This window comes from Camelus ferus, chromosome 33, assembly GCF_009834535.1.
Source record: "Camelus ferus isolate YT-003-E chromosome 33, BCGSAC_Cfer_1.0, whole genome shotgun sequence".
NCBI classification, from domain to species: domain Eukaryota; kingdom Metazoa; phylum Chordata; class Mammalia; order Artiodactyla; family Camelidae; genus Camelus; species Camelus ferus.
In genome coordinates, this window is record NC_045728.1 from 15,085,192 (window position 1) to 15,103,086 (window position 17,895).

General features: G+C 51.5%; 2 protein-coding genes across 19 annotated transcripts in view; one reads left to right on the forward strand and one right to left on the reverse strand.

The window, feature by feature from the left end:
* The window catches only part of ZBTB16 (zinc finger and BTB domain containing 16), a 184,209-nt gene extending 172,733 nt beyond the window's left edge, over positions 1 to 11,476 (reverse strand). The window contains exons 1-2 of one of the 7 annotated variants that reach the window (XM_032472647.1): positions 11,345 to 11,476; positions 6,309 to 7,666 (exon numbers count right to left, since the gene is read on the reverse strand). In XM_032472647.1, the coding sequence (XP_032328538.1) occupies positions 6,309 to 7,576 (1,268 nt within the window). In that variant the 5' untranslated portion in view covers positions 7,577 to 7,666; positions 11,345 to 11,476. Of the gene's footprint in view, positions 1 to 6,308; positions 7,667 to 10,368; positions 10,621 to 10,734; positions 11,044 to 11,344 lie in introns of those variants that run through there. The other 6 variants (XM_032472649.1, XM_032472644.1, XM_032472648.1 and 3 more) reach the window with 6 other exon arrangements.
* On the forward strand, positions 9,261 to 16,386 carry LOC106729243. 12 transcript variants are annotated; one of them, XM_032472654.1, is made up of 3 exons: positions 9,261 to 10,221; positions 14,268 to 14,336; positions 16,153 to 16,386. In XM_032472654.1, exons 1-3 carry the CDS (start codon positions 9,774 to 9,776, stop codon positions 16,347 to 16,349), a joined length of 714 nt encoding a protein of 237 aa, XP_032328545.1. In that variant the 5' UTR covers positions 9,261 to 9,773; the 3' UTR covers positions 16,350 to 16,386. The 12 variants fall into 12 exon arrangements, 2 of the variants coding, with proteins under 2 accessions (XP_032328545.1, XP_032328546.1); XM_032472655.1 differs by having other exon boundaries at positions 16,165 to 16,386; XR_004316999.1 differs by lacking the exon at positions 9,261 to 10,221 and adding an exon at positions 11,139 to 11,319.
* Positions 16,387 to 17,895: the final 1,509 nt, after the last annotated feature.

The following is a 17,895-nucleotide window of genomic DNA, read 5'->3' on the forward strand; positions in this document are numbered from 1 at the left end:
AACATCCGTTTACCATGTGAAAACCGTGGGGCCAGAGGTGGGAGAAGGGGGGTGCCATGGTAGGTTTTTCTTTCTACCAAAATAACTGCCACCGAGTCGGTGCTTTCACCTAAAACCGCCAAAACAGAACTTGACTAAGAAAACCCTCCAACGGGCAAATTAAGGCTCGCCTGCATTCATTTAGCAAGACTCGTATGTCTCACACGCAGGCTTTTGGTTGGATTTGTTTTAAAGTCATTACTTTTCAAAAATTAAAATAATTGGAAATGTTTTTCCCCTGAATTAGCAAGAAATCAAAGAGTTGTGAATGGAGTTTGATTTTAACAGTTTAGGATAATCACTATTTTAAAGATTCATAAATAGTTTTCCTAGAACAAGCAAGGAGGAAAGAGTGTTGATGAACTGAAGCTTCCCCGCCTCTCCCTCCAGCAATTAGCAGCTCCATCCACTAGTGACAGCAAATTAAAATGGGACTTCTCGCCGAGATGAAAAAGCAGGCAGCTTTCTTCCACTGGAAAGGAAATAAAAGAAATCATCTTCTGAATTTCCAAGAGTTCCAGATCTCGGATGACTCAGTAACCCTAAGCAGGTCAAAGTATTAGAAACGAAGTCAGAGCAGACAGAATCAAATCACACTGACCCCCTATTTTAGCTGGCCACCTGCCAATTTAGATTCCAAACCAGAGCGAAAGTCAGTTCACCATAAAGGACTTCATGAAGAGGACAGTGCAGAAGGGGCAAGAGGAAAACTTTTTTTTAAAGAGTTCAACTCTCCAGGAAGAGCTCATCCAAGTACCTAGTTTTACAAAGGAAGAAGTTAAAGCTCAGGATGAAAAAGAGACCAACGAGCGTGAACCCTAATGTAAACTGTGGACTTTGGTTGATAATAATGTGCCCATGTTTGTTCATCGATGGTACCAAATATGCCACACTGATGAGGGATGATGACGGTAGGGGCGTATATATGTGTGGGTGGGGAGGGCTATGTGCGAACTCTGTATTTTCTGCTCAATTCTGTTGTGAACCTGAAACAGCTCTAAAAGAATAAAGTCTATTTAAAAAATTTTTAAAAAGAGAGAAACCAATGATGACAATGGTGACAGAGCTGAAAGAAAAAGAAAGAAAGAAGAAAGGAAGGAAGGAAGGAAGGAAGGAAGGAAGGAAGGAAGGAAGGAAGGAAGGAAAAGAAAGAAACAAACAAACAAACAAACAAACAAACTTGAGCTGAGTGGAGAGGTCCAGCCTCCCAAGATGGCAGAACACACCACCACAACTTGTACCATCTCCCCATCTTCACAAGCAATGACCTCTCCAGCAGACTAGATTTCCAGGAGCCCGGGAGCTTAGAAACTTAAGTCATCCATCACCCCCAAAAGGATACTTCCTGGAAATAGAAATGGTTTCAGAAAGGATTCGGGCAAATCTGTGAATGACAGAGCAGCCATAAATAGCTACGAAGAGAAGCCAGGCTCCACCTGACCTTCAGGATTGACGTCAAGGAAGAGAGCTGGAGCCGCCAACAGTGGTACCGTAGGGACGGTGCTGGCATCATCCAGACTAGGTCAGATGGACCTGACCCAGAACAGCGATGCCCATGTGCTTATATGGCCTGGCGCGGAGCACCCAGGACTGTGAATTAGAAGGTGAACTGGGCTCCTGGCTCTAGCCATTTATAGCCCTGTGACCTTGAGTGTGTCACTCACTCGCTCAAAGCTCATTTTCCTCATCTGTAAGTTGAGGCTGATAACGGTCGCAGATGCCTTACACAGAACACTTAGCTGCTTCAGAAATCCGAACTGTTCAGATGTTAGAAAGGTACTGTGGGGCCTATCATGTTTGCTAGCCCCAGAGGAGTCTAGGGAAGTACTCTGTAATCAAACACATTAATATTTTTGCGGCAAAACATATGAATATTCAAAATAGGCGGGATAAATATAGCCTCACATCAGTTCAGATCAGGTTTTGCCACTAAATGAGTTGGCTGCAAACTCACACAAAGCCTTTTAGCTTTCAGAGTTTTTCAGACGTCATCACTACAGATATGGAATGAGGGACCTGCACCCCCTGAGGGGAGGCTGTGAGGTTAAGAGACAAAAAGTCATTCCAGGGGCTCTGCAAAGGAAAAAGTGAGACAACAGATAAAAGGCATCATGAATATGATCACTGACACTATCACAATTTCACAGCACAGTCTTTTCCAAACAGAACTTGGTTGGACCTCAGAGGTGCCTAAAGCTAGCAGAATGATGAAAGGGGTCCAGGAGTTCAGGGCAACTTCTACATTCCCCAAGTGGCCTAAACCAAAGTCAATTGCTATTGGCTTTCTACACGTTCAACCACTGAGAAATGAGAAGCTGGCCACCTGAAAGAGGCCGATGCAAAGGGCCAGGCAGAACCTTGACATCTCAACAACGTGGCCCACATACCCTGGAGCTGGCCCCAGGAAGCTTCTGAGAAGGCTGCACACCTGGGTGCAGGGAACGGGCTGAGACCACCCTGGCGGTCCCTGAGTATCCCTTGGAGAACCAGGCAAGAGCTACTGTGTGTGTACAGAATACACCCTGTAGCTGGTCCCAGGGCTTGTCTTGTACAAGATTTGGAGGCTCCTGGGGAACCAGACCCCACTCTGATTCTGCAGCACTAAATTCAGAAGCATGTTAATACCAGGCTATGTGAGCCTGGGGAGACTATGAGGACTGTGTTGACACTTAAGTCAACCATACTGTTCCCTGCCATCTTCTCACACGTGTATAACTCTGAGAAGGAGACGATGCACCTGGCCTGGTTGAGCTGGTCCCTAGATCAGGTGCAGACAAGGCTACATGCAGAATAGGTCCAGCCTTTCAGAGACAGAGAGAAAGAAGAGAGACTGAGCTTAGGGAAGGAGAGTCCACTCTCCCTGATGTGACCCTCCCTCTGTCAGATGTCATCCTCTGTAATGTGGGCCCACTAGGAAGGTTTTGGGGTCTAGAGCTTGTTCCTGCATCTGCCTGGAGATAGATCTGCTGATCTGTCAGGCCTTCCAATTGTTCTGACTTCCTTCTGAATCCTTTAGGCAAGTAAGTCCCATTTGATTTACCCAAGTAGCGTCTTTGTGTGGTCTTTCCATCAATCCATGGCTACATCCGACATTGCTTTTACATCTCACGGTGCACCGCAGGGACCACAACTTCACAAAGTTTCATTCAAACTGTCTGTCGTGCCAGCAGCCTCGCTCCCCTCTCACCAGCTTGGGACCAAGTCACGAGGAAAGCCTCTGATGGGATTCCGGAACAATCCCTCCTTCCTGCATCACTTCCCAGAACTCACCTCATCCTTCCTCTCCATGCCCTTCTGGCCCCCCAAGAAGAAACACAATAACTGGCGGGTACCTCACCTTTACCAACACTCCAGCTTACTGGCATAACAACAAAATAAAATAAATCCTGTGGCCTGTTATTTCATCGTGTTCGTCACTGTTATGTGTACTGCCAATTCGGCAGAACTCCCGACATCAAAATCTCCCACTCTTTTGTTTTGCCTTTTTGTTTGTGCTATGCTGGTAGTTGTGATGTGGTGGGGAGGACCAGAGAAATGCAGCACCTTAATCCTGGAGGTCTCAGAGAGAGGGAGAGAGGAAAAGCCTCTCCAGAGTGCATCTGTTCAGGAGCCAGGAGGCTGTCAGCCACAGCGAGGGCAGAGTGCACGCAGGAGCATTCTCTCCAACCTTGACTTCCTTAGACCCCATAGCTTTCCGCCCAGGGCACAGCCCCAGGCTCCAGTATCTTGGGCCACAGCAGCCGACCTTCCACTCTCAATCAAAAGCACATTCTCCATGTCAGACGTCCAGGATGCCAGAACCAGTGCCTCACCATCACAAGTTCACAAGGACAGGGACACTCCTCTGCACCACCTCACAGCCAACTCAACGCCAGCCGAGGGCAGCACTGTGAACACTACACACTAGAGCTCAGAGCCAACAGGCGCGATGCAGAGACAAGCCCCAAACGGGATGCGGGACTGAGGGTCAGTTCCTCATCCCTCCCAGTTACCAAGTGCCAGTCGCAGCTCCAGGGATTTCCAGATGTTACTTCGTTAATTCAGCGTCCCACCCTACAGACCATCTCCATTTTAAAGAGACTAAAACCCAGCTCAAAATGGTCATATAACTTTCACAAGCTCTCCTGGCTAGATATGGCTAGTTCCACCAGGAATGTTCCAGGAGGGGGTTGGGGGTAGAACACAGCCAGCCCTCCACCTCTTCCCAGAAGAACAAGGACCCCACAGAATGGGAACTCGAACTCCTGGGAGAATGACATCTTTTCCAGCCCTCTCAGGTAAAGAGCACATGAGAGCTAGGAAAAAGTTACTTTCCACGGAATTGGGGGTGGGAGGAATGGGCGAAGGTAGTCAAAAGGTACAAATTTCCAGTTACAAAATAAGTAAGTCCTGGGGATCCAGCATAATGATGGTAGTTAGCAATATTATGTTGCATATTTGTAAGTTGCTAAGAGAAAGAGTAGATTTTAAAAGTGCTCAAGAAAAAAAAATGTATAACCACGTATGGTGATCGATATTAACTAGCATTATCCTAGTGGTCATTTCATAATATATACACCCGAAATTGATCCAGTATTATATGTCAATTATATCTCAATTTAAAATTGTCTTTCCACTATACCCCAATTCTTACTGCACATAACTGAAATAATTCACATCCGGAGAAGATGATAAATCTATCTGGTCAAGTTTGGAGAGAGGGTTTCCTCTCTAGGAAAGTTTGAGCAAAAACAAACAGAACCTCGGTCTATTTCTGAGCAGTACAAGCACCACGAAGACACACCTTAGTGGCGGTTATTTTTCTCACCCGATCGGAAAAAAATACAGGCTACGGTTAGCTCAACGGCACTTTCCACACGGTAAGTATCCGAGCCCCCCATCAAACAGTGTTGGCGCATGTTCCGGCCCAGCTTGGGGTAATCAGATCAACCTCCAGAGGCCTCCTCCTCCGTGTTCACAGCCCTGTCCCTCCTCTCACCTCCTCCTCTACCTGGATCAGCAACCGAGGAATGGGGCGGGGAGGGGGTAGAGAGAGGAGTGCAAAAGTGAAGAATCCACTCAAGATCAGGAAAACAGCAGGCAAGAAGGGAAACGTTATCACAGATGACAAGAGGAACTGGACTCCTTGACAACATTCACCAGACCCAGGGACTGGGAGGGAATGCTAAGGGCATATATGATATGATACATTATGATAGATGAAAGCAAACACCGAACTCACTACTGATTCCCTCCGTGTCTGCTGCACTTCCGAGAAGCAATTTTCAAAACCCTCTGCTCTGTCGCCCCGATCCTCTTTGGGACTGAATGATTCCAAGAGGTAGCAAAGTGCAGGAGGGTTAAGACCTGAATTTGCATCCAGCTCTGCCTCTTACTATCCATATGACCCTGGGAAAAGGTCTTAGGACTCTCCTATGGGAAATAAGAAAATCATCTACGTGGGACAACTGCTGTGAGGAAAACGTGACTCCATGAAAAGCACTTGAACCAGGCATGTCATAAAAGCTCAGTGAATGGTTATTTCACAGAGAAAGAAACAGAAGCCAGAGGGAAGCCAATGTTAGCCCGAAGTGGTATTTAATTCAATGTGAGCAGGGAGGGGATGAGAAGAAGGCTGCAGGCTGCAAAACCAATGTCTCTCATACCCATCCTTCTCCCTTGAATTTAAATCAACTCCCTCTAAATGTGTTTACAGGGACAGAAGATGAGAAGGGAGAGGAAGCAACGTTCCCGGTGATGAATGTTCACCAGGAATGATGTTCAGAACCTGCAGCTGCTCTTGTGGCCTAAACAGCATTCAGCCCCTCCCATCCTCCGGCCCCTCCCATCCTCCGGAGCTGCAGACAGGCTGCCTTGGCAGAAACCAGCATGGGAGCTCGGGTACCTGAAACCTGGCAACATGGCCAGATCCGGGCTGTGGGACCTTCCTCCTCTCCCCGCTTCTCCCTCCCTCCACTTTAGCAGTCACTCCACGCAAAGGAGACCAGACCCAACAGCAGAAAAAGCAAATAGGAGCCCAAAGGCAAAAAGAGAGGCGAGCGCCTAGCAAGAAGCTGGGCCCCTGAGTTTCCCAGCGCTTAGAAAAGACCCGAGGCTCCCTCAGCACACTTGAAAATTTTCCCCCAACGTGATGTTTCACAAATAGCAAAGACAACAGGCTAGCCGGGCCCCAGGAGACTCAGGAGTAGCTGGGTATGAAGGCGGGGGTCAAGGCCAAAGTCTGGGGTCGGGGGGGTCGTGGTGTCGGTGTGGGAGTGAGGGGGGCCTACCTGTGCTGCTCCACCGCCTCGTTGTCCGGAAGCTCCACCCCACACACGCTGCACTGCTCCCCGACAGTCCGGCTCTCCGACTTCATGCCCACGGCCAGCTCCCCCAGCTTGCTGAACAGCTCCCTCTGGATGAAGCCCTGGGGCAGCAGACCCCCGTAGGTGCTGAAGTCCATGGAGACGGCCAGGGCAGGCTGCACGTGGAGGCCCGAGGTCACCGAGGACGGCATGCTCAACACGGCATCAGCCTTGTGGTTGGGCAACACCGAGTAGATACCCAGGTGCTTCTCAGCTGGGGGTGCGGGGGGCTCCAGGCGGCCTGGGGGGCCCTGGGCAGCCTCCGCGGGAGGTGGCAGCTGCTCGGTGCTCTCCTCACGCCCGTAATGCAGCTCCCTGGCACTGGTGATGACGCTGCTCCGAGTCGGGGTCCCAGGCCCCTCCTTGCCCCTTTCCTCCACCTTGTCCCCCAGCCCAGCTGAGATGCTAGACTCGGCTGCCCCAGGGCTGTCCTGGCTGGGCACCTCATCCACCTGCATCATCTCCGGCTTCACCTCGGCCACCGCAGAGTGCCGCCCTCCCCCAGCCAGAGTCGGCTCCTCAGGCCCAGCGGGCGGCTGAAGTGCCCCCTGCAGGAGAGACTGTCCTATGGTCATCAAGCTGTCCACTGCCGCCTTGGTGGGACTCATGGCTGAAAGACCAAATGACGTGGAGACGGAAGGACTCTGGTCTCCCATGGGCCCAGGGAGGCTCTGAGCTGCCACACTGGCATACCCGCTCTCCTCGCTGGAATGCTTCGAGATGAAGATGTTCTTGAGGTACCGAGCCTTGCGGTCCTCCTCCTCCTCGGCCCCACCGTCCGCCATGGTGGCCTCCGTGTCATTGTCGTCTGAGGCCTGGATGGTCTCTAGGATCTTCAGGCACTGCTCCTCCAGGTACTCGATCTCCAAGATCTCGGCCGCGTACAGCAGGTCATCCAGGTCCTCTGCCTTGGCTTGCAGTGTGGCTGTGTACGCATACTCCAGAATCTGCTGGAAAGTCTTTGGAGAAAGGAAGTCCAGGGTGTAGTGCTGGCTGTTGCGGTGGAAGAGGATCTCAAACATCTTGCTGGTGCAGGCCAGCACCGTCCGGTGGGCATGGAACTCCTGGCTGTCCACCATGATGACCACATCGCACAGCGTCCCCGCCAGCCGCATCTGGTTGGCCTTGCACAGGAGCCCCGTGGGGTGGCTGGGGTTCTGCAGCTGGATCATGCCCATCTTTGTCAGATCCATGGTGCTCCCCGCGGCTTAGGCATGAGGCTCTCTTTCCTTCCTGGCTCTGCGTGGCGGGGCAGGGTGCGTTTCCCGGGCCAATGGAGAGGGCTAGAGGGAAGAAGGGGACAAGAGGCAGAAGAGATGCAAGACCAAAACGTAAATTAGTGAGTGCCCCTTAAAGTAAGAATTCAAACACTAGAACATGGGATCTCCCCCAAAACCCCAGCAAGAGAGCCTTGGAGATTTAACCAAGGGGAATGGGCTTCCTAGAAAGCTACGTCTGCCTTTTCAGGCCCAAGGATGATGAAAGTAACAAGACGGTTCTGCCACGGCATATGCCTAAGTCACTGCTCTGTGACGTCTGTTAGATAAAGTAAGACGAAAATTACAGCAGAGTCTTGTGAATCTCGGGCTTCCTTTAAGTCTGAGAGTGAGGGGCTCCAGTGCAAGGCCCATGTTCCTTATGAGAAGGTGCCCAGTGCACGATTTAAATTAAGATTTTATCCTCTTCCTCTAGTCAATGTAAGCACTCGGTTTCACTCTCAACGCCACGAACAGCAAACCTCACCTTCAAAACAAAGCTTGTCTAAATCCTGCCTTGCAGTGGCAGCCCCGGGGGCAAAGCCCAGCTTCTCTAGGGTTGGCAGCCTTAGACTCATGGCTCCCAGAAATCCGTGGGCAAGAACTCTCCTCCTCCAGCCCACCTTCTCACCCTCAGCCAATGTCTTCCTGGGCCTCTGTCCTTCCACTCTTCTCAAGGCTGCAAGGACTAAAGAACCCGGGCCTTGACCCCCTCTTTACGCACTTAGAGTAACACACACACATAACCCTTGTACTAGCTGGGCTCAGTTGCACCCATAGGTACTTTGAAGTGATTGTTATCTGTAATCCAAATTCTGGACTATGTGTGTGCATGCGCATGTGTGTGCATACACCAGCCAGAGATGGAGAGTTAACACATGTGTGTGCTCACGTAAGATGCCACACTTACCCCCTGCCCACAACTGCCCAGTGGTCAGGAGGTTCTGTAAAATGTAGGATAGGTCATGAAGGACCTACAGAAAGCAGTCCCGGGAAACATGTACCCCTAAAGCCAGGAGTGCACATGCTGGGAACATGAATGCCAAGAGTGTCCCACAGGCTCCTGGGAGTGGACGAGTCCTGTGACCTGGAGCAGTAACTGATGCTGGGCATGGCTTGGAGGTGCTGGAAATGATAATGGCACCAGCATCTATGGTATGAGTTACAAGTATGAAGGGAAGTCAGGACTGGAGACAAAGGCCTCTCTAAAGCGCCATGTGGGATCAGTAACAGGGCTCTGAGACTCCCAAAGCTGTCTAAGGAGTGTCAGAAAGACCTCACAGGCTCAGGTCTCTCCCAGCCTCTGCCTTGCTGTGGCCAATACTGCAGAGAAATGAACTGGGAGCAAAGCGGAGCAAGGGCTCTCCCTCACTCTTGGAACACTGCTGGCCTCTGGCCCCAAAAGGATCCCTGTTGGCTCCAGAGTCACAAATCTTACGGAGAAAGGGTTAACAGGACGATTAATCAAAACGCTTTTGCTTCCCACCCTGGGGTGGGAACTGAGGCGATCAAGGTGGGGGTTTGGGGAGGCCGGGAAAAGCCATTCATAGGTGCCTTGCCACCATGCGCTTTCCGGCAGACTTCGGGATTTCGGAGAACTGGGAGGGAGCAATTGAAAGAATAGAAGCTAGGCTACTCGAATTTCTTCCCAAAGGCCAGCTCGGTGGGTTCTGAGGAAATCAGGGTGCCCTCGGTCAGCCGTCCCCGCCACCCGCGGCTCCGCGCCCGCGATCCAGCCAGCGCTGGCTGCAGCGCCCAGGCCGGCAGCGCGGGGGAAAGCCGGCGCTAACCGCTCGGGCTCCGGGGATCGATCGCGCTCTCACACACCCCTCAGTTCCCAGCACCCCAAACAGACTTGGAGACGACTTCAGCAAACTTGGGGAAGCAACTTTTCCAGGGGGGCCAGAAGGCAAAGAGAGAAGGATCCAGGCTAGGGAGGAGGGAAAGCGAAAGAGACCCGGACGAAAGGCGAGAGTCCGGGAGGGCCGGACGCGAGGGCGAGAGCGGCGAGGAGGCGGACCCTCCCCGCCGCGAAAGGGAAGCACAAAAGCCCGACAGCGAGTTGTGGGAGGAAAGGCGAGAAGGAATCTGGGAGCCCTCCCTCTCCAACCCAGGGCCGTGACCCTCGGGAGCGATGGACAAGGTCCCCGGCCTCGGGCGGGTGGCGCCAGCAGCCGGCGCGCCCGGCCCAGGCACGTTGCGAGCGTCCCAGCAGCGGGGGAGCCAGTCGGTGCCGAACGCGTCTGTGCGTTCCAGCAGGTCTGCTGGCCAGCGAGATTGTGCGCATTTCGAGCGCGTGCGGGAGTGTTCGAGGGTCTGTGTGAGCGAGCTGCCCGCGCGCCGCGGTGGGAAAGGCATCCCAAACGCATCAGGTGCAGAGCCGAGCACCCACCGTGCGCGGCCGGGAGCGCACAGCGAGCTCCAGCGCCACGGCCGGTCCCGCCGAGAGCCGAGGAGGGCCCGGAGCGCTGGAGACCCTCCCGAGCTCCGCCACGGTGCCCCTCCCCCCCCCAAAACGGGGGGATCAAGTCCAATCAAGAAAAAAGAGCCCACCACGTTTTTCAAAGAGAAAGAAAACCCAAGTGAGTCTCAGTCCTGCTCCCTTCTGCCCCAGATCCACTCCTCCGATCCTCCGATTCTAGCTTTCTAGCCGGCCGGAGAATAAACACAAATAAACCACAGCCCTATCTCGCGCCCGCGCACCGGTCGGCATACATATGAGCACCCACCGGCTCCCGGCTCCTCCGCCGGCCCCTGGTGGTACAAAGCCTCCCGCTCCCCAACCCTCCGCTCGCGCCCTCAGTCCCCGCAGACCGCTCTGCCCCCCACCTCTCACCCCGGCCGTGCCCTGGAGCGGAAGGGTTGGGGAGGCGGCTGCGCCCAAGCTGACAGCCGGGGCTCCCCCTTCTAGCCGATCCCCAACCGCCCGTGGCGACGGCTGCAATAGCAAGAAGGGAACAAGCCGAATAAAATAAGGCACAAGCTCAGCGGCCGACTGGCCGAAGCGAGTGCGCCCCCCAGACCTCTCCAGCCCCGGGGCGCCCCGGCTCGCGGCTATAGCTGGGCGGTGCGCCCCTCCCGGGCCCCCCACTCACCGCTGCCGAGCCGGGCGCCGTGGGGTGGGTGTGCGTGCCTCTTGGGGGTGTGTGCCTGTGTCGGGGAGGGGTGTTGCTGGGGAACTGTTGCTCTCGGTATCACGGCGGCAGCGGCGGCATCGCCCGGCAGTTCGCAGTACCCGCTCTCATCGCCCTCAACTCCTCTCTGCTACGAGGTTAGCAAATCACCACCGGCCGCGGCGCCGCCGCCGCGTCCCACGTCAACACCGAGCCCCCTCCCCTGCGAGGCCCCGGCGCCTCTCCATCTTTAGTGCTGGCGGCCGAGCCCGGCTCCCTGCCCACAGCTGCCCCCCTTCCCTCCCCCCCCCCCGCGTCGTCCCCGGGCTCAGCCCGCCCACCCCACCCCCACCCCCCGCACTGGCCGAGCCCGCGCGCGCTCCCCGCCCCACCCCTCCCCTTCCCCCCGTCCCCTCCCTTCCCCGCGCGCCGCGCTCCGGGCTTCGCCTGACATCTAGCTGCTGCTGGGGCGCCGGCGGCCGCCGCTCACCGGCCAGGCGGAGAGGAAAGAAGGAGCTCATGGAGAGGAGTGCCAGGGACTCGGAACCCTTAGTGGGGGCAATGGAGGTGAGGGGCGAGGAGCATCCCTCACCTTCAACCCCCGGGTTTTTAATTTCCACTGGACACGGATTTTGGTTTCCCCTGTTGCTCCAGGCGCAGAGTTTTGCCCCCGGCTCCAATGTTAGCCCCGATTCAGTGCTTCTCATCTCGGCTTTCATTTTTCCTCCGGGCTGGGGGTGGCACCCCCTGTACCCCGACATCGGTTTTAGAAGGACGCTTTCCCAGCCCAAGCTCAGGCCTTTTGTGCGTCCGGGCCTTCTGGACATCCAGACTGCGATTAGCCTCCAGGCGCAGAGTTCACTGGCCCTGGAACCAGGTGCCGGAAGGTCCGCAGGACTCTGTCGTCGAGGGGAGACGCCCCATTTTAGCTGTCGCGACCCCTGGAGGCCAAGGTCGAGGCCTGAGAGAAACTTTTCTCCGTCCCAGTCTTGAGCATCCCCTGGGCTTTGCCCCCCAGGGAACCTGGTTGGAAACAGTTACCGAGAACTGCACCCTGTTCAGGGCAAAGTCTTCAGGAGTGAGTGAAAACTTGAAGAAGCTCCAGGCCCCTAAAAGTGTCTCCTTTCAACTGGCCGCTCCACTTTAGAGGGTGGAGTTGAGGTCGGTAACCCTGGGGTAGAGCAACCGGAAGAATGGCGCCTTTGTCCGGGCTGCGGAGCGTCCCTCTTCTCCGCCCTTTCCCTGGAGCTTGGCGAAGGTAGGGGGCAAGAGGTGAGAAACGCTCTTCTGGGCCCAGGCCTTGACTGCCGGCTAAAGTCCGGGAGCGTTGGGGTGAGGGGCGTGGTGGAGAGCGCCCTCCTTGGGTCTCTAAACCATCCGCCCTGGGCGTCCTACAGTCTTAGCAAGGCGAGGCTTCAGTCACTGAGTCCTGATTCCCCACATTTCAGTCTGTAGTAGCAGGGTGGGTCAAAGATTTTCCGCAGGACTGAGGCATAATCACATCCCGATGCGTGCCTCTGGCACTGCCTCAAACTGAAAGTCAAGCCCTGAGAACTGAAGGGTCATGGAAGGTGGCAGAAGCCAACTAGAGGCAAAAATATGCGTCCAACCTCGTGAGGCCAGTTGGAGTTTATATCAGAACTGATCCGGGTTTACAAGAGCTGCTAATGTGGTAGTCCCGAGGACAGGCAGCTCCATCCCAGCAAGCATGGCCCCTGTCCTACTTGCAGGAGAAGTGCTCAGACCTGCAGGAGTTGGGGGCGAGAAGACCCGTGAGAGGCGCACTTGAAAGTGAAGGAGAGGAGCCAGCTGTCCTCTGCTAGCAGTGACTACAGCAACTTATCCAAGATGCCTGGGAAAGCCCAGTCCCTGGGTATTCAGTTTGATTAACAATCAAGAGAATCTATAAGACTATTTTTTCCAGCTAAGGTCTATGCAGTCTGTAGGGGGAAAGGGATTTAAAGAAAGTTAACAGAAAAGAACTGGTGTGATAAACAACACGGGTTTACTGTACAGCACAGGGAGCTATATTCAATGTCTTGTAATAACCTATAACAGAAAAGAATCTGAATAAATAACGCATATGTGTAACTGAATCACTTTGCTGCTTACCTGAAACTAACACAGTATTGTAAATCAACAAAAAAGAGAGAAAGAAACGAAGGAAGGAAGGAAGAACTGGTCTCCGATAGGAGCAAGAGGGGCGAAATGTAAGGAGAGAAGACGGTCCTGGTGCCTCACCAAGAAAATCAAAGAAAGGATCATTGAACTGTTGAGCTTCTGCCTAGATGGTACCTACTGAAAGTTGCTGCCTCGCTGTCCGCATCCACCTACCAGCCCCTCCTGAGTGTGTGAGCAGAAGCAGCACACAATTAACCCCTGATCTAATCTCCTATTAATCCTCAAATCAGAGAAAGAGAGCCTCTCTGGAAACAATGGGAGAGAAAGAACAGTCCCTCCCTGGCCCCGACTCCCCCACCTCCATGCCATGTTCACGCTATGTGAAAATCTCCCTTGCTTCATAAACTTGGCCCATTAAAAAGCCCAGCCCTTGTTAGTAAGTGTTAAAGAGAGATTAATGCCCGAATTTAAGAGGTGGAGAAGGTAACAAAAAGGAGGAAGGCAGGCGAGGCTATGGGCTGAGTGCCAGCCTTGGGCTCCAAGCATTTCCACTTAGCACTGAAGGCTGGCTGCACAGCACTTTGATAAGGTTTACTGGGCCCAGATAAAGCGGCAGCAGCTCCCCCACCAAAACTGGCACCATTTATAGCCAAAGCTATGTCCCTGGGTCCCCAGAAGGCTGATGAGAATCCCCAGTTCAGGGATTTCATATGGCAGCACCTAAAAACAAGCAAGATGGAAAACTACAGCAGAAAACTCCCTCTCTCTCCTTCTCTCTCTCTCTCTTTCTCTCTCCCTTTCCTTCTCTCTCATGTTCATGCATTTGTAGTATTTTTTTTTTTACTGTTTTTCTGGAGGGGTGTGGTAAAAGAAGCTGCGACGTCAGCTTTGACAGGCTGGGGAGGTCATGCTGGAGACAGAGGAATAGACGAGCTGACCTTTGGGTGGAATTCCATTGCTAAATCTCATTCTCTCGTCTCCTCCTTTACTCATATACCTCCCGCTGGTAGCAGCTCTTCAGAGCTCAGTCTGTGGGAGAGGATGTGAGGTCCAAGCGATCTTACAGTAAGGAGACAGTGGGAATGATACCTCATTCTGAGCACTGACTGTCAAATTTAATACATTACCTCTATTGTTTTATCTAATCCTCATAACAACTCAAGTAATGCAGGAATGATCATTTCCCCCGTTTCTGTGGATGAGAAACCTGGGGCTCACAGAGGTTAAGTGCCTTCCCCAAGACTGTAGAGCTGTTAAATATCAGAGCTGAGACCTTAAATCAGACCATTCCGACTGCAAAGCTCATGACCTTAACTTCTAGATTATACGGCCCTTAGTGAGATGGAAAAATGGAAACAAGGGCTTTGACTTCCCCTTCTCCTCTTACTCCGCAGAGGCCAAGTTCTCTGCAGCAGCCAGTCAGGCTGAGGACCAAAGAGTTCTCCATGGAATCAGGCCATCAGGTAAGCAGACTTAGACGCCCAGCTCTCCGCACTTTCCCCCACTTGTCTTCCTCAAAATCTCAGGCAGAAGTTGAGGAGAGAGTTTTGAACTACAGTAAAACTTCAACTAAACAGGTACCCGGGAGGAAAGTCCTTGTGGTGTTCTGAGTGTTCTGCTTGAGTGTTAGTAGAAAGTTCCAAATCATTTTGTTCCAGCTCCTTCGCTGGAAAACAGTTTTAAAATTTTAAAGTAAACTTTCCTATCATGATAAATAAATCAAGGACTCCTACCTTTGGCGGAGAAGAAGTTACTTTGCGTTTCCCTAAAACCTTGTGATGAATGGAGAATGAAGCATTTTCAAGGACGGATGCAGGCAATGAAGCCCCTGAATAGAAAAATTAAAAAATAGTCTCCCAAAATCGAGAACTCCAGGGTACCACCGAAGGATGCACCAGGCTGTCACATGTACTCTCAAGATTCTTACCCCTCTGTGGACTCTTGAGGAGAAGACACAGCAAGCCTACTGTATCCTTTTTGGAGGCAAAGGGTCTTAAGATGCTTCACGGTTATCACTGAGACATCTTCTAGATAGATGCAGAGGATGTCAGAAGCTAAGTAGAGTCAAATCTGCCCTCAGTGCATATGTTGATCATTTTCTTTTTTTTTTTTAATTTAGTTTAATTCTTTCATGTCACTTCCTTATATGCCCCTTCCAGATAACGGAGCTGAGAATAATCAGTTGATGTGTGTGTTCTGGTTAGTTGAAGCCCAGAAAGTCAAGGCAGAAGATGACTTCTTTGATTAATACTTGCCATCTTATCCCCCTGTGGAGACCTGGTTAGTGATGTTTACACCTGGGTCTCTCCTCCAGGTACAAAGTTATGCCCTTCTTCTCCTCTGTAGGGCAGAGAGTGACATTTCAAAGGAAGAAGATGAGAGGTTATTTCTTTTAGCCCCAAAAGCCTTGGGTCACTATGACCCCAAGATCTTCTCCATTGAGGAAGTGAAAGCTTTTCCTCTCTCTCTTCCTCTCATTCCCCCTAGCATATTGCAAATGGTGTTGGGACCTAATGTTGTCAACTCAAATAGCAAATCTGAGTTGTTATTAGTGCAAAGATGCCCTGAGGGGGCAGGCTGTGTGGATGAAATCTGCAATGGATGTACGGGGAAGTGTGTTTATAATTATAATGGGATTTAATGTACACTGGGACCAGATGACGGCAGCCGTTTAAAAAAGAGAGGCTTAATAAGAGAGGAGAGAGGTCCCTTAATGACAGGCAGCAGGGCTCAGGTTATTAGGACGAGGCACAGTGTTTCACGGGGTGTCACAAACCACGTGCCCGGTTTTATGGGGTTCCTGACAAAGCTTTGGGGTAAGACATAGCAACCTTGGCTGTCCGTTCTTGGGCATAATGTTTTAATGCTGTCTCTCACAGGGGCACCTGCTCTTCAGAGAAAGGCGTTTTTTTCCTCCCGTTCAGATACACATCCGGCCCCAGGCCAACACTGAGTAGTTTGGGTGTTCTCTTGAAATCTGATTTGTTCTGAGAAAGACGGCCTTAATTTCAAAACTGAAATTTTGTAACTGTCGAGGGGTGCATATCGTGTGCATGAAACAAAACGGCGTGACTGATGGGAGTCCCACAGTGAATTCCCCGGGTGCCTCGCTGAGAATTAACCCCCAAGTCCTCATCAGAAATAGGGTTTGGTGGTTTTTTGTTTTTTGTTTTTTTCATTTAACACTTTGGTGTTTCAGGTAAGCCAGGAAGAGAGGAAGTATGTAACATTTTCTTACCCTGCTTAACTTTTTAAATAGCTAACTGTTTAACTTTTGAGGTGGTTTAACAGGTTTGAATCCACTGCCGCTGTTTTATAAAAGGAGAGCTGCTGTCATGCACACAACCTGGAAGGGCGTGCGGAGAATGTGCCACACTCCGGAAGTGTCACCTAAAGCACCATGGTCCAGAAATACAACTCACATCCACGTTGCGTTATTCTATATATTTCTCTTCAGATGTGAGAGGAGTGTATGAAAGCTAGTGTGTTCATCTAATAAAGGCTTCATCCATGGTTACTGTGTTGTGTGTTCCCAAAGCCTGTGACTAGTCTCAGAGTCCTTGCAGTGGAATGTTTCCCTTATCCTGACAAGGAGGAGAGGGCAGGGATAAAATAAGTGAAAACCCGACTTCCAGTCACGTGCTCTGGGAAGCAGTATTTCTGGAGAAGGTACTCTTCAAACAGAAGTGGTATGTCGGGGGCACACAAGCCCCAAGATGAAATGATTTTACTCAGTGACAGGTAATTTCAAGCAATTACGTTTAAATTATTACAGCAAAACAAACGCTGGGGTCCTGTGGAGTGAAATTCAAAATGTGCATGAATTTTTAAGATAAAATGAGTGACTGCCTTGGAGTTATCCCTTGAGAAAAGCTTACTGTCTTTTTCCCATTAGGGCTGAGTGGGTGGAAGACTGGGGGATGCTCTGCGGGTGATGGCTGTTGTGGGCTTTGAGCCAGACTCTTGGACTCAGCCTCCCTTGCCAGGGCAGGTTTGTTTGTCTCTTGGGGAAGGCATTGTTGGATCTTTGATGGAATCCTCTCCACCCCGCCCTCCAATCAGAATTAATTTCTCCCTCCTCCATAAGTCCGTTAGCACTGTTTAAACATTTACCAGCATTGACCACCATCTGCCTTGTATCTGACTGAGTTATGTGCATTCTGACCACCCCCTCCATTGTGAGTTTCTGGAAGGCTTGGTCTCAGTCTTGTTCAGCTTAGCGTCCCCACTTCCAACCCTCAGAGCCAACACACTGTCAAAGGAGGAGGTCTCAATAAATGTCCATGAATGAGCTAATTGCATGCATGAATGAATGAATCAGTGGACATAGTCAGCAAATGTTTTAGGAATTTGGGAGAGGAGGGACCATCCTGCATCCTAACATTTAGAGCAGAATTCTTTGTACCTATGGGGTTTTTACCAGCCTTTGAAAAATCGAAGGGATATTGATAAGGGTGTGGGATAGCTGTTGAATTTAATTGCATACAGCTCCTTAAGAATATAATGGGGTTCTATTTCAGTTTATTTCTCCCTCAGGGGCTAGAACCAAGCTTTTCTCCATATCCTAGGAGCATTAATAAATATTTATTAAATTGTATTGAACTGAAATGAATTGATATGAATTCACAGCACTCATTACTCCCATAATGGCTTTGGACTCCCAATCCCAAATGGCCATTAGTTAACCAGTCCAGAGCTGAGAGGAGGAATCTGATCCCCTGCTAGAGACATCAGTGGGTGTAGGATTCCGACAGAATCCAGAAGTAGCGTATGACACATACGTTAGGCACCAGTACTGACATATTAGCTCTGCTGTTACCACGTGTGGGAGAGACTGGCTAGCTGTTCTCAACATGCCTTCCTGAGCACATCCTGAGGACTGGATTACATTTTCCAGTTTACCTGGCTGCTCCGTACAGGCCGTGTGATTGAGTTCTGGCCAATGGTTGGATTGTGAGCAGAAGTCCATTGTGCCACTGCTGGGTCCAACCCATGAACACTCCCACCTGGAATTCTCCACAC